We start from the raw sequence: 15,040 nt of genomic DNA on the forward strand, positions 1-15,040 counted from the left end.
AAAGCCTGGTTAGTTTGAATATTAAAATGCAACCCAGAGAGCCTCACCTCACTAATCTTGTGCAAGTGCCTACTGCCCACTCCATCTATAGTACGTGGCCCCAGCTTCATGCCGCACTGACCTGCTGTCGGGTCTGAGCCTCGTTTCCGCAGCCTCCTCCCACCCTACCCCCTGCAGCCGTGATCTCGCAGGCGGCGGCACCCTAGAGTAGTTGTCCAGTAAGTCCTGGCTGCTTTCCGCCGCCCATGCCCATCCTGGCGCGGCACCCTGACCCCCGCGGCACGCCCTCAGGTGACCGCCCGCGGGGAAGCTCCCGGCGCCTAGCAACGGGCGCGCGTAGCGGGCGGGCGGGGCGGCAGCCGTATCACCCGCCTCCGGGCCCAGCAGGGCGGGGCTGAGCGGCGGGCGCGCCGCCCTCCAGAGCGTCGCCGGGCTGCCGGCCGCCGAGCATGTTCGCCCGAAGAGCGGCGCCCGAGCGAGCGCGCGGCTGCCCGCCCCGCCCCGCCGCCGCAGCTCGGCCCATCCCGGCCGGGGGTTCGGCTCGGCGCCGGGCCGCCGCTGGCTCCAGCGCGGTTCGCTGCCCCCGCTGAAGCCGCTGCGGGAACCGCAGACCTGGGCGCCGCAGCCGCGGGCCGGGCCGGCGAAGAAGCCCCTCTCGTCCACGGCCGAGCTGCGGGGACAGTGAGTGCCACCGGTCCTGGTGCCGGGGAGCCCCCGCCAGGGACGTCCCGGGGGTAGGGGGTGGCCTAGAGTTAGTCCTGCAAGGGCGCTCGATCGCTGAGGTCAGCTGGTCCGGCCCCCTCCCATCCAGGGGAACCAGTCTCCTGACGCACGTGGATCGCCCCAAGCATCTCCTGATTCTCCTGGCAAGGGGCTGGCGGGGGACCGGGGTTGAGGCTGCGGGCGGGACAGGTGCAGAGACGTGCGAGCAAGATCGGGCGAAGAGGCCTGCCTGCAGCATCGAGGCTTACTGGGCCAGCACACTCAGTGGCCCCTTGAGTGGACACACCCTTACGGGTTTGCCCTCCGACCCTCCTAGGGCTTAAACTGAAGAGGGGGTTGAATGTGTTTCTGTTTTCTTTGATTGCCTTGGCATCTCCCTTCCTTCCCCAGCAGCACTTCGGATGCTGACCGTGTTAGTCACATAGCTCTGGCCCTCTTTTCATTGCCATTTTCCCTTTTCCCACTTTTGATTTACCTATGTAATTTGTGTATTTATTACTTTTTTCTTCGAGAGATTAAAAATGCTAGAAAAGATTTGTGCGATGCAGGTAGTCTGTTCTATTGTACTGGTCATCTCATCCTACACCTTCCTAGGGTCATAGACGTGGAAACTGTGGAGCTTCTCCATAGATAAATGAAAATTTGCAACCATTTTCAGGGCTTCCCTTGTGGCTCAGCTGGTAAAGAATCCGCCTGCAGTGTGGGAGACCTGGGTTCAATCCCTGGGTTGGGCACATCCTCTGGAAAAGGGAAAGGCAACCCACTCCAGTATTCTGGCCTAGAGAATTCCATGAACTGTATAGTCTATGGGGTTGCAAAGAGCTGGACACGACTGGGCAACTTTCACTCACTCAGGGTATTATACTTTCTGAAGTGCAAGAATCCCTGTTTGTTATCTTTATTGACTTTTTATCTACATTGTTTTTGAAATTAATTTTTGTTGGATCATTTGGGCTTCTGTGGTGGATCAGACAGTAATGCATCTGCCTGCAATGCAGGAGACCCAGGTTTGATTCCTGGGTCAGGAAAATACCCTGGAGAAGCGAATGGCTACCCACTCCAGTATTCTTGCCTGGAGAATCACATGGACAGAGGAGCCTACAATTGCTTACAGTGTTTGTTGTGTTAGTTTCAGCTGTACAGCAAAGTGAATCAGCTATGAGTATACATATATTCCCCTTTTTTTTTGGACTTCCTTCCCATTTAGGTCACTACAGAGCACTGAGTAGAGTTCCCTGAGCTATACAGTAGGTTCTTATTAGTTATCTATTTCATATATAGTATTAATAGTGTATGTATGTCAATCCTAATCCCACAATTCACCCCATCTACATTTTTAATGGTGAGTTTAAATCTTACATTACATGGCATTTCTTCTAAAATACTTCTGACATTTTTTTTCAAATTCTTTTATTTTTGAAATTGCGTTATAATACAGTTGTACTTCTCATTCAAACAGCACAGAAGTATACAGACTTAAAGGTGAAAGCCCTTAGTTTCTACTCCTTTACTTTCCAACACTTCATAGTTAATTTAGTATTTATTTTTTCATTCTTTTTACGTATGTTTTTTAATGTTTAATGAAATCATATGGATTCTTTTGAGAAATTACCTTTTTAAGAAGATATGGAGAATACCTTTCATATCAGCATGCGTGCATTCTAAGTTGCTTCCATCATGTCCAACTCTTTGTAACCCCATGGACTCTAGCCCACCAGGCTCCTCTATCCATGGGGATTCTCCAAGCAAGAATACTAGAGTGAGTTGCCATGCCCTCCTCCAGGGGATCTTCCTGACCCAGGGATCAAACCCACATTAACGCCTCTTACATCTTCTATATTGGCAGGTGGATTCTTTACCACTGGCACCGCCTGGGAAGCCCCTCAGATCAATTTACTTAGAGCTTCATTGAATGTTTCATAGATGTGTCATATAGAAGTATGATCATATGGTATAGATATGTCATAGTTTATGTAAGCATCCTTAAGTTTGGTTCCAGTTTTTCTTTATCACAAACAATGCAATAGTGAACACTCTTACACATGAGAACAGTTTCATAAAGTGAATTCCTTGAAGCAGAATTGCTGGGTCAAATGTAATTAAAAAGATGTTGGTGGAATCTTGCTTTCCAAAATGTCTTTACTGATTTACATTTTCATAAACAGGCTGTGGTAAAAAAAAAAAAACCAAAAACCTGTGTTTATTAGTATTTAAAAAACAATAGCTCCCACTTATTGAGTGTTTATTACATGTCCAGCATGGTGCTGAGCACTTGGCATGCATTTAAAAATTTAATCTTCACTAACTGTGAGAGTCAGAGGCACTATTAATTTTTCCATGACCCCATGATTATTTTGCAGCTTTTGAAAAGCAGAGCCAAGATTAGAATACAGGTTCATTTAACTGCAATGCTTGTGGTCTTTGTTGGGTCTGAATGCCTGGTCAGTAGTTGACAGGGAACTGTGTTTCATTGGGTGGTTTGAGGATTCAGTGAGATTATGTGTTTGGTGTTGCAGTATTATTAGTATGTAGTTTCTTGCTCTACTAACTCCTGTAGGATTGGACATGATCCAGTTTTTTTGCACGATTCTGGTTTCCCCTGGATTATTTCCCTCTTTAGTCACTTTTCTGCATTCTCTTTATCTTCCTACCCATCATATATTTTAAGGGAGTCTGGCTTTCTTCTCCCTCGAAAATCTCCATTGCAAATCTAGTCCAATCTTGTTCTCAATTCTCACCAGTAAATAAATAATTCTTAAAAACTTCATCTCCAGGACTTATGGTAGTCCAGTGGCTACAGTCCGCCCTCTCAATGCAGAGGGCCCAGGTTTGTTCCCTGGTCAGGGAACTAAATCCCTCATGCTGCAAGTAAAAGATTTCAAATAGTGAGATGACTGTGGGAGATCCCTCATGCTGCAACCAAGATCGAAGACCCCACGTGCTGCAACCAAGACCCGGTGCAACCAGACAAGTACATATTAAAAAACAAAACAGAACTTCATCTCCAAACCAAACCTATAGCCCTCAATTTTAGGGCTCTATTCACATCTTTTTTTTATTTTTTTAATGTGGGCCATTTTTAAAGCATGTATTAAATTTGTTACAATATTACTTTTTCTTTTTTAAAAAATGTTTTGATGTTTATGTCCATGAGGCATATCAGATCTTAACTCCCAATTGAACCCTCACCCCTTGCATTAGAAGGTGAAGTCTTAATTAACAAACTGCCAAGAAGTCTCCCTCCTTTCACATCTTCCCCAGCAGGGCCTCTACCTGCATTTCAGCTGATCTAAATTCTATGTAAATGTCATTTTCCAGTTTATTTCAAGTATTTTGTGAACCCCCTCATGAAAATTATATCTCCCTGCTTTGAACTCTTCTAATGTGAGATAATGTATATCTATCTGTCTAGCTCCCCTAAGACCGTAATGTGGCACCTTGCCTTATAGCTAGCTGTGTGAGTGGCTACTGTCTTCCCTTCTGCGCTGGAAATTCTGTGAAGGCAGAATCTCTAGTTCACCTTTGCATTTGTCATGCACGTAGCGCTTTTGTCATGCATAGACTTGTAGATAGTATATGCTTAATGAACATGTTTAAGTAAGAGAGTTAATATATTCACCCTTGGGAATAAAAGATCGCAGGTATTTGTGTGAGTGCTAAGACACTTCAGTCCTGTCTGACTCTTTTCCACCACATGGACTATATAGACCGCCAGGTTCCTCTGTCAGTGAGATTCTCCAGGCAAGAATACTGGATTGGGTTGCCATGCCTTCCTCCAGGGGATCTTCCCAACCTAGGGATCTAACCCAAGTCTCTTATGTCTCCTGTATTGCAGGCAGATCCTTTACCATCTGAGCCACCAGAGAAGCCCTATGTATTAGGGTATTGCTAGCTGTAATGACAAATAGTCCCAAACATTTTTGATATAATGTAGAAATTCATTTCTTACAGGACAGTTCCAAGGCAGATGTTCCTGATCAGCAGGCAGCTTTTTTCCTATTGGTACTAGGATCAAGGCTTTTCCATTCATTAGCTTCACTGTTGCTTTAAGTGCAGCCTATGGGAGGGAAAGGAGAAAGTTTGGAGGAAGCAGACCCCCGGGGAATTCCCTGGTGGTCTAGTGGTTAGGGCGCTGCACTCTTAACTGCAGAGGGCTTGGGTTCAGTCCCTGATCAGGGAACTAAAATCCCACAAGCTGAATGGCTTCAAAAAAAAAAAAAAAAAGCAAGCCTGCTTCCTGTAAGCTTCTTGTAGAAAGTGCTACACATAGCATTCACCTGGATTCTAATCAAGGGTAGGTGGCCACTTTCTAGGAACAACTCTATCCTCCAGAGGAAAAAAGAACTTGGGGCACCCAGCCTTCCCTGCCACAGTTCATTTCTATTTATCAAAATCTGTAGGGCTTTGCTTGCTGATACCTTGCTCAAAAACAAAACAAAACTTGGGCTTCCCTGCTGGTTCAGTGGTAAAGAATCTGCTTGCCAAATAAGGAGACACAGGTTCAATCCCTGGTCTGAGAAGATCCCACAGTGGAACAACTAAGCCCCTGCGCTGAAACTGCTGGGCCCACGTGCCCCAGAGCCCGTGCTCTGCGACAAGAAGCCGCTACAGAGAAGCCTGTGAGCTGGAACTAGAGAGCAGCCCCCACTCCCCACAACTAGAGAAAGCCCACACAACAAGGAAGACCCAGCACAGCCAACAATAAATAAATAATTTTAAAAACAAAGGAGAACTCTGCTACTGCCCTAATTTGGTTAGGTCAGCAAAAGCTCTGTTGTCCCACAAAATCTAAGCACAGATTTATCATCAGTGTGTATCATAATGAACTGTAATTGTTCATTTACTGTTCCCCTGAGTAGAGTGTACACTTTTGCATCATATTCATTTTTGTATTTCAAGTCCTAACACAATGACTGGCATTGTGGATGCATAAACAACTAGCTTTCTCAATGAATCCACAACTTGCCTTTCGTTATGTTCATTTGATTATTTTGGTTTAATCAAAGCTAAAAATAAAGGTAATATTACCATCTGCTCTTTGATGTTGGGCTGTTTTCAGTCTTTTTGCTTTTCTGCTATAAAAAATTGTAGGATTTGACATCCTTGAATGTAAATATTTGGATGTATCATTGATCATTCCTTTAGGATAAACTGGAAGTGGGATTTCTGGGTCCAAAGTATATTAAAAAAAAAAAAAATTGAACCTATGGACTGTAGCCCGCCAGGCTCCTCTGTCCATGGGATTCTCCAGGCAAGAATACTGGAGTGGGTTGCATTTCCTACTCCAGGGGAATCTTCCAACCCAGGGATCGAACCCAGTCTCGAAGAATTGCAGGCAGATTCTTTACCATCTGAGGCTCTTGGGAAGCCCAAAATATATAAAATTATAAAGACATAAGTATTGTTAGGTTGCTCTCTGGATACATCACACTAACATTTCCAGTGAAATCTTATGAGAGTACCCGCTTCCTTGGACCCCATCTTACATTGTCTTAGTAGTAGAGAAAAAAGTCTTTACTATTTTCAGGACAGAAGTCATAGCTCATTATGTTATTTGGCTTTTGTTTGAATATTAGTGAGGTCAAATCTTTATTGGCCATGTGTGGGTTTTTTTTTTTTTTTCCCTGTATCGAGTTATCTGTTTTTTAATAAACACACTGTCTTGGGCTTCACTTGCCTATTGACTTTTAAGTATCTTTACATACAAAAGAAATTAAATTCTTCAGTTCTTCATGTCATTGTTTGAAACATTTTTCTGGGAACTTCTGGCCAGTGTGGCAGAGGAAGCTGACATGGAAGAGGCTCCACTTGGCTTCCCTGTATTTCAAATGCGGGGTAAAATATATTAAGATAATTTATGGGCGTGTGGCTGAGCTAGGAACCAAGAGGAGGAAATCCCCAGGTGGCAGAAATGAAGGAAAGCTCACACAGGAAGGCAGTGCTGAGCATCTGCTGAGAGCTGAGTCACAAAGGAGTACTGTTCCAGTTACCATGACTGCATCACAAACTTCTCCAAAACTTAGTGGTACAAAACAGCCCTTTATTGAGCGCACAGATGCTGTGGGACCGTGCCGGAATTTGGATGTGGCAGCAACAGCGTGCCTCTGCTTCGCCATGTCTGGGGCCTCAGATGGAAGATTTGAAGGCTTAGGTCTGGGAACACCTGCAGGCAGGCTCACTCCTCCATCTGGTGGCTGATCCTGGCTGTGGACTGAGACCTTAGCTATGGATATCAGATGGAACCTTTCTGTGGTGGCCTCTCCCTGTCACTTAGCTTCCTCACAAAATGTCACATTACCACATGGTTCAGGGACCACAGTTGAAGAAATTGGTGTATTGACTGACCTGATACCTCTGAAACCCAGGGCCAGGCAGAGACCATTTGAGAGCATACAGAGAGATGTATAGCGGTTTCCACAGCTCAGGGAGCACTGGTGTCCTGTAGATAGCAATCTCTCTAAAGATGAGCTTGTAGGGGCTTCCCTGGTAACCCAGTGGTAAAGAGTCGCCTGCCAATGCAGAAGACTTGTATTCAATCCCTGGTCTGGGAAGATCCCACATGCCCTGGAGCAACTAAGCTAGTGTGCCACATTGAACCTGTGCTCTCAAGCCCAGGGGCCACAACTGCTGAAGCCTGGCAGCTCTGAAGCCCATGCTCCACAACAGCCCACGCACAGCAACTAGAGAGTAACCGCTGCTCGCTGCAACTAGAGAAAAACCCACACAGCAACAAAGACCCAGCACAGCCAAAACAAACAAACCAGAATCCCACCTTCCAATGCAGGAAACTCGGGTTCAATCCCTGGTAGGGGAACAAGGATCCCACAGGCAGCTAAGCCTGCAAACCACAACTAGAGAAACCTACATACCACAGTGGAGGCCCAGTGCAGCCCAAAACTTTTATAAAATAAAAATGAGCTTGCAGTCAAAGGTTATAAATCATACAAGGAAATGGAACCACAAGGAAGGAGACCCAGTGGATGCAGCAAATGGCAGATCTGTGCTGAAAAACAGAAAATAATACACATCTTGGAAAAAATTTTATAGTATTTAAGGAGATGAAGGGATGAAAACCATAAGGCAAGAATGGGACAGTGTGAATGAGAACAGGAGAGGTCTAAGACTGTACTCTTAGCCAGAAGGGTGAAGAGGAAGAGTCACTGAGTCAAGCAGTGCCTCCTGGACTCCAGGTATTAATTGGTTCTTGGCCTATAATAATAATAATCATGATGATTATGATAATAGCAGCCATCATTTGTTTCTATATGTAAAAATACCTTCCTGTAGTCTGTACTGAGATTCTTGTTTGAGAATTAAAGCAGTATACTACTCATATTCTGCTGGACCATTGCTGAATAGTTCCTGTGTTACAATATCAGACTTGGTGTATGTTAGTTCCCCCATCGTGTCCAGCTCTTTGCAACCCCATGGACTATAGCCCACAAGGCTCCTCTGTCCATGGGACTCTCCAGGGAAGAATACTTGAGTGGGCAGCCATTTCCTTCTCTGGGGGATCTTCCTGACCCAGGGATCGCACCCCGGTCTCACACAGTGCAAGCAGATCCCTTACCATCTGAGCTACCAGGGAAGCCCCATTATATTATCAGACTTGGAAGGAAGTAATGACACGTTCTCGTTTTTAGATAGTTACTTTGCCTTAGCCAGTGTGGCAGGCCTGCTAAGGTTTACTCACAGTGCCTATGCCTTCATTTTACATACTACAGCTTTGTGACATCTTTTGAAATCAGGAAGTTTGATGTCTTCAACTTTCATCTTCTTTTTCTGGATTATTTTATATCTCATTTTTCTAGACTATTTTGGTTATCTGGGGTCCTTTGTGGTTCCATATTAATTTTTATTTATTTAAATTGAACTATAGTTGATTTATAATATTAGTTTCAAGTGTTCAGCAAAGTAACTCAGTTATACATATATATATATCTTTTTTCAGTTCTTTTCCAGTTTAATTTATTATAAGATATTGAATATAGTTCCCTGCACTATACAGTAAATCCTTATTGTTTATCTATTTTATATATGATAGTGTGCATGTGTTAATCCCATATTCCTAATTTTTCCCTCCCTTTTTTCCCCTTTGGTAACCATGAAATTTTTTTTTTTTCTATGTCTGTGAGTCTGTTTCTTTTCTGTAACTAAGTTCATCTATACTTTTCTTTTAGATTCCATATATAGTGATACTGCATAATATTTGTCTTTGACTTACTTTAACACTTAGTGTGATAATCTCTAGGTCTATCCATGTTGCTGCAAATGGCATTCTTTCATTCTTTTTATGATTAAATAGTATTCCATTGTATGTATGTTCCACAACTTCTTTATCCATTCCTCTTGTTAATGGACGTTTAGTTTGCTTCTGTGTCTTTGCTGTTGTAAATGGTGCTGCTGTGAACACTGAGGTCTTTTCTTTTCGAATTAGAGTTTTCTTTTCGAATTAGAGTTTTCTCCAGATATATGCCCAGGAGTGAGATTGCTAGATCACATGGTAATTCTGTTTTTAATTTTTTAAGGAGCCTGCATAACTGTCTTCCATAGTGACTGCACCAATTTACATTCCCACTAAGAGTATAGGAGGGTACCCTTATCTCCACACCCTCTCCAACATTTATTATTTGTAGACTTTTTGATGATGGCCACTCTGACCGGTGTGAGGTGATACTTCACAATAAACTGTGGAAAATTCGGAGAGAGATAGGAATACCAGACCACCTGACCTGCCACTGTATCCAGGTCAGGAAGCAACAGTTAGAACTGGACATGGAACAACAGACTGGTTCCAAATAGGAAAAGAAGTACATCAAGGCTGTATATTGTCACCCTGCTTATTTAATTTCTATGCAGAGTACATCATGAGAAACGCTGGGCTGGAAGAAACACAAGCTGGAATCAAGATTGCCGGGAGAAATATCAATCACCTCAGATATGCAGATGACACCACCCTTATGGCAGAAAGTGAAGAGGAACTAAAAAGCCTCTTGATGAAAGTGAAAGAGGAGAGTGAAAAAGTTGGCTTAAAGCTCAACGTTCAGAAAACGAAGATCATGGCATCCGGTCCCATCACTTCATGGCAAATAGATGGGGAAACAGTGGAAAGTGATTTTGGGGCTCCAAAATCACTGCAGATGGTGATTGCAGCCATGAAATTAAAAGACACTTACTCCTTGGAAGAAAAGTTATGACCAACCTAGATAGCCTATTCAAAAGCAGAGACATTGCTTTGCCGACTAAGGTCCGTCTAGTCAAGGCTATGGTTTTTCCTCTGGTCACGTACGGATGTGAGAGTTGGACTGTGAAGAAGGCTGAGCGCCGAAGAATTGATGCTTTTGAACTGTGGTGTTGGAGAAGACTCTTGAGAGTCCCTTGGACTGCAAGGAGATCCAACCAGTCCATTCTGAAGGAGATCAACCCTGGGATTTCTTTGGAAGGAATTAATGCTAAAGCTGAAACTCCAGTACTTTGGCCACCTCATGCAAAGAGTTGACTCATTGGAAAAGACTCTGATGCTGGGAGGGATTGGGGGCAGGAGGAGAACGGGATGACAGAGCATGAGATAGCTGGATGGCATCACTGACTCGATGGCCGTGAGTCTAAGTGAACTCCGGGAGATGGTGATGGACAGGGAGGCCTGGCGTGCTGCGATTCATGGGGTCGCAAAGAGTCGGACATGACTGAGTGACTGAACTGAACTGAACCGAATAATTAGAGATACTGGGCATCTTTTCATATGCATTTTGCCCACTTGCATGTCATCTTTGGAAAAACGCATACTTAGGTCTTCTTCCCATTTTATAATTGGATTGTTTGTCTTGTTGATATTGACTTGTATAAGTTGTTTGTATATTTTGGAAATTAAGCCTTGTCAGTTGCATCATTTGCAAATATCATTTTGTTTGTGGTTTCCTTGCTGTATAAAAGCTTATAAGTTTGATTAGGTCCCATTTGTTTACTTTTGCTTTTGTTTCTCTTACCTTGGGAGACCGACTTACACATTGCTACAAGTTATGTCAGAGAATGATGTGTCTACATTCTCTTTTCGGAATTTTACAGTGTCATGTCTTATATTTAAGTCTTTAAGCCATATTTGGTTTATTTTTGTGAATGATGTGAGTGTTCGAACCTCACTGATTTACAATCCATATGAATTTTTGAATTGTTTTTACTACAGTTTTGAATTGTTTTACATTGGAATTTTGATAAGGGTTGCATTGAATCTGCAGATAGTTTATTGTTAGTGTATAGAAATGCAAATGATTTTTGTTTCTTGATTTTGTATCCTGCAACGTTCCTGAATTCCTTTGTTAGTTCTAAGTTGTTGTTTTTTTTTTTTTCTGGTAGAGTCTTCAGAGTTGTATATGATCATGCCATCTGAAAACAGGGGCAGTTTTACTTTTTTCTTTCAAATCTGGATGCCTTTTCTTTCTAATTGCTAAGGCTAGGACTGCCAGTACCATGATGAATGGAAGTTGTGAGACTGGGCATCACTACCTTGTTCCTGATCTTAGAGGAAAGCTTTCAATTTTTACCTTTGATTATGATGTTAACTATGGGCTTTTCATGTATAGCCTTTTTTAATGTTGAGATAATTTCTCTCAGTTTCTAGTTTGTTCAAAGTTTTTATCATGAAAAGATGTTGAATTTTATCAAAAGTTTTCATGCATCATCTGAGATGATCGTGTAATCTTTAAAAAAATCTCTCATTTTGTAATGTGATATATCATTAGTCAATTTTGGTATATCAAACCGTCCTTGCATCTCAGAGACAAACTGCATTTGGTCATGGTGCATACTGGTAATATTTTTGAAGGAATCCTAAATATTACATTGTCTTGTAGATTATTACTTGCTGTTGATGGAGAAGGAAATGGCAACCCACTTCAGTCCTCTTGCTGGGAGATTTCTATGGACAAAGGAGCCTGGTGGGCTACAGTCCATGGGGTCGCAAAGAGTTGGGCATGACTGAGTGATAGCACACACTTGCTATTGGATTTTAAACTGTTTATGTTGCCAAATGCCTATAACCTTGAATTTGAAAGAACTCATTAAAATATTTAGAAGAAAAAAGCCTTACAACTTATTTTAGCTATATTCTTGAAGGCCTCTTGCTTTAAAATCCCAAGGATCTGTATTTACATGTTATAAGTAAACTTTTCATTTAAATCTATATTAATATTTACTTTATATGATGGAAAACAAATTTTAAAAATGTGTATCTCTGATTCCTTTTTTTTTCTTTTGTATTTTGTATTGTGAATCTGATGCAGTATCTCACTTTCATCAGCACTGTTGAAAGAAGAAGTAATGCCAGTGCTGTCTCCTGAAATCAAATTTGAGCCTCCTAATGTCACCAGAAATACCCTTGATGGTTGTTTTCTTTTTGAGAGTAGTTGGAGGAAAGCAGTGTTAGAAACACAAAAGATGAGGAAAGGTAACTTCCATATTTACTTATTTTACTTAATAAAGTATAGAAGTTGTGCCTCGAATTTACATATACCTTTTTAAGCAGTCAACAGACGTTAAATAATTTTTGTAACATTTACGTAAGAAGGATAATACCTTAGGCTTATGGAAAAGAGAAATGGAAGCAGATTAGAAATAATTTACTGAAGGTATTTCTGAAAATCACGATAGAAACATTCTGAAGACCTAAGCTTGGGCTTGGTTATCAGTGTAGTACTATCTCTGTTGGATCATACTTCTTTTTATAAGTAGTGTTTATTTTTAAATACCTCATGTTGTTTTTTATATTTTAAGAAACCCAAAATTTTAGCAGAAACTTTTTGTATTAATAATTCTAACCAAAATTTTACTTTTTGAGTGAGTGATATGGAAAGTATCTTATATCTTATAGTTGCTCACTAAAGACTAAACTGAGAACTTTCAACCTGTATATGAATGTAAAGCTTCCCCCTTAATTTCAAATATAATTGTATTCCTATTTATCCTGAATTCTGCCTTCCCCTTTCTTAATGGAGATATAATTCTTGAAAACAGCAAAATTCAGACGTTTTTTGTGTGTTGCTATGTTGTCAGTGTTGCCTCTAATGTCCCAGTAAAGGTACTCAGAAGACACCAGTTTGTCTGTTCTCCTACCTCCACATCTAATTGCTGAAAAAAAAACTCTACGATTTTTGATGAAGAGAAACTATTTTTTTTCCAAAAGAAAAAAATCAAAGATTGCAAAATGGCATTTTGAGCATATAACTCCAGTCCCATTAAATACTATTTCTATTTCTGTGCTAGATTTACTTAGTAGAGAAAGCTTAAAAAATAATTCTTTATGTTTAAAAGTCATCCAAACCTTTAATCTCTTAATCTGCTTTTTCCACTCACTGTCATCATTTTGAACTTTGCTGTTGTTAACATTTTGACAACCTGTTTTACCAGTGATGCATGAGGTCAGTAGAAGCAGCCGTCTTGATACTTCAGATGTCGCTCTTTATAGGTTTGGTGTGGAATTTTGCAGAGAGAAAATTAAAATCAGTACCTGAAAGGGAATTCTTTTCTCTCTCATTGCTAGCTCAGATAATCCTATATTTGTGCCTCTTGATTATCACACAAAAGTAGGAAGCTGGAAAGATTTTAAGTAGCAGATATTATAAGACTCTTGAAAGTACTTTTAAATTCTTTTAAAACTAATTTTTATTAAATAAATAAATTTAATAATTTCATAAATTTAAATTAATTTGCTTTATAATTTTGTGTTACTTTCTACTGCACAGCAAAATGAATCAGCTGTGCATATCCATACGTCTCCTCCCTTTTGGACATCCTTCCCATTCCAGTCACCACAGTGCATTAAGTAGAGTTCCCTGTGCTATGCAGTATGTTTTCATTAGTTGCTCATTCTATGCATAGGATCAATAGTGCATATGTGTCAATCCCAATATCCCAACTGCTCCCACCCCCATGTTCTCCCTTGGTGTCCATATATTTGTTCTCTGTGTCCATGTCTCTGTTTTGCAAATAAGATCATCTATACCACTTTTCTAGATTCCACATATATGTGTCAATATATGATATTTTTCTCCGGACTTCACTCTGTATAGAGTCTCTAGGTCCATCCACATCTCTACAAATGACTGTTTTGTTCCTTTTTATGGCTGAGTAATATTCCACTGTATACACATACCACATCTTTAAACATCCTGCTGTTGATGGACATTTAGGTTGCTTTAATGTCCTGACTATATACTGCTATGAATGTTGGGGTTCATGTATCTTTTTGAATTATGATTTTCTCTGGTTATGTGCCTAGTAGGGGGATTGCTGGGTCTTTTTTTAAGTTTTTTAAGGAAGCTCCGTACTGTTTTCCATAGAGGCTGTATCCGTTTATACTCTCACTAACAGTGTAAGAGAGTTCCCTTTGCTCGATGACTTCTCCAGCACTTTTTGTTTGTAGATTTTTTGATGGCCTTCTGACTGCTCTGAGGTGATCCTCATTGCGGTTTTGATTTGTATTTCTCTGATAATTGATGGTGTTGAGCATCTCCTCATGTGTTTGATGGCCATCTGTAGGTCTTTGGAGAATAAGCTATTTTTCCATGTGAAGGTATAATGTTCTGGGAATTCTGGTTGACCCAAATAATGAAGGCAGAGGACAGTGATGAGTCTGGGAGATCTGTGAAGCTCTCCTTCCTTCTTCTAGTATTTAGCCCCATAATGAGCTCTTCTCTACTGTCCCTATCCTAGGAATTGAAAGGTGTTCTCTTGGGAAAGATGTTAGCTCAATTACAGTAGCTTAATTTTATTTTATTAATGATTGATTTAGTGTATGTATTATGCACTTTCATTTATAGTAAAAGAAGTTATATACATTTAATCAAGAAATAATACAGATGGTTATAATACTATTTTAAATTAGAATACACTGCAGCATTTGGTCTAGAAGAATTCAAAGAATGTGTCAAAATGCCATATTTACCAGGATTGCAAAATTGCCAAAAGAGCGTAAGTTCCACTCCACTAGAGTTTCATAGAAGACTCCTGCATGCTGATACTGAGGTGCCTACTGTCAGGTAGGTCATTTCTACTTGATTTTCTTTTGTTGACTGTTTATTTGAAGTAACACTACTGAATACAGAGATGTTTCTGGCTAGTGAATCTAACTCTTGCCAACTTTTTTTTTTTTTTTTGCATAAGGGATTTAACTTTTAAAAATCTCAATTAGCAATTTTATTCAGTTTGACCAGTAGGTACTTTTTTCTGTTTTCAAGTAACATTGCCAGAAAGAGTTTAAGAACTAACTTAAAAAAAAAAATCTTTATTGCTCTAGCATAGATTGCTCATGAGAATACTGAAA

The 15,040-nt window shown here is 41.0% G+C and overlaps 1 protein-coding gene across 1 annotated transcript in view; it reads left to right on the forward strand.

Annotated features, from left to right (window-relative positions):
• Nucleotides 526–15,040, forward strand: part of C14H8orf89 (chromosome 14 C8orf89 homolog) — a 28,659-nt gene continuing 14,144 nt past the window's right edge. Inside the window, exons 1-3 of the mRNA XM_018058418.1 lie at nt 526–681; nt 12,003–12,166; nt 14,603–14,756. Of these exons, the coding sequence (XP_017913907.1) occupies nt 12,040–12,166; nt 14,603–14,756 (281 nt within the window). The 5' untranslated portion in view covers nt 526–681; nt 12,003–12,039. The remainder of the gene's footprint in view (nt 682–12,002; nt 12,167–14,602; nt 14,757–15,040) is intronic.

Source organism: Capra hircus, chromosome 14 (assembly GCF_001704415.2).
Source record: "Capra hircus breed San Clemente chromosome 14, ASM170441v1, whole genome shotgun sequence".
In the NCBI taxonomy this organism is placed as follows: Eukaryota; Metazoa; Chordata; class Mammalia; order Artiodactyla; family Bovidae; genus Capra; species Capra hircus.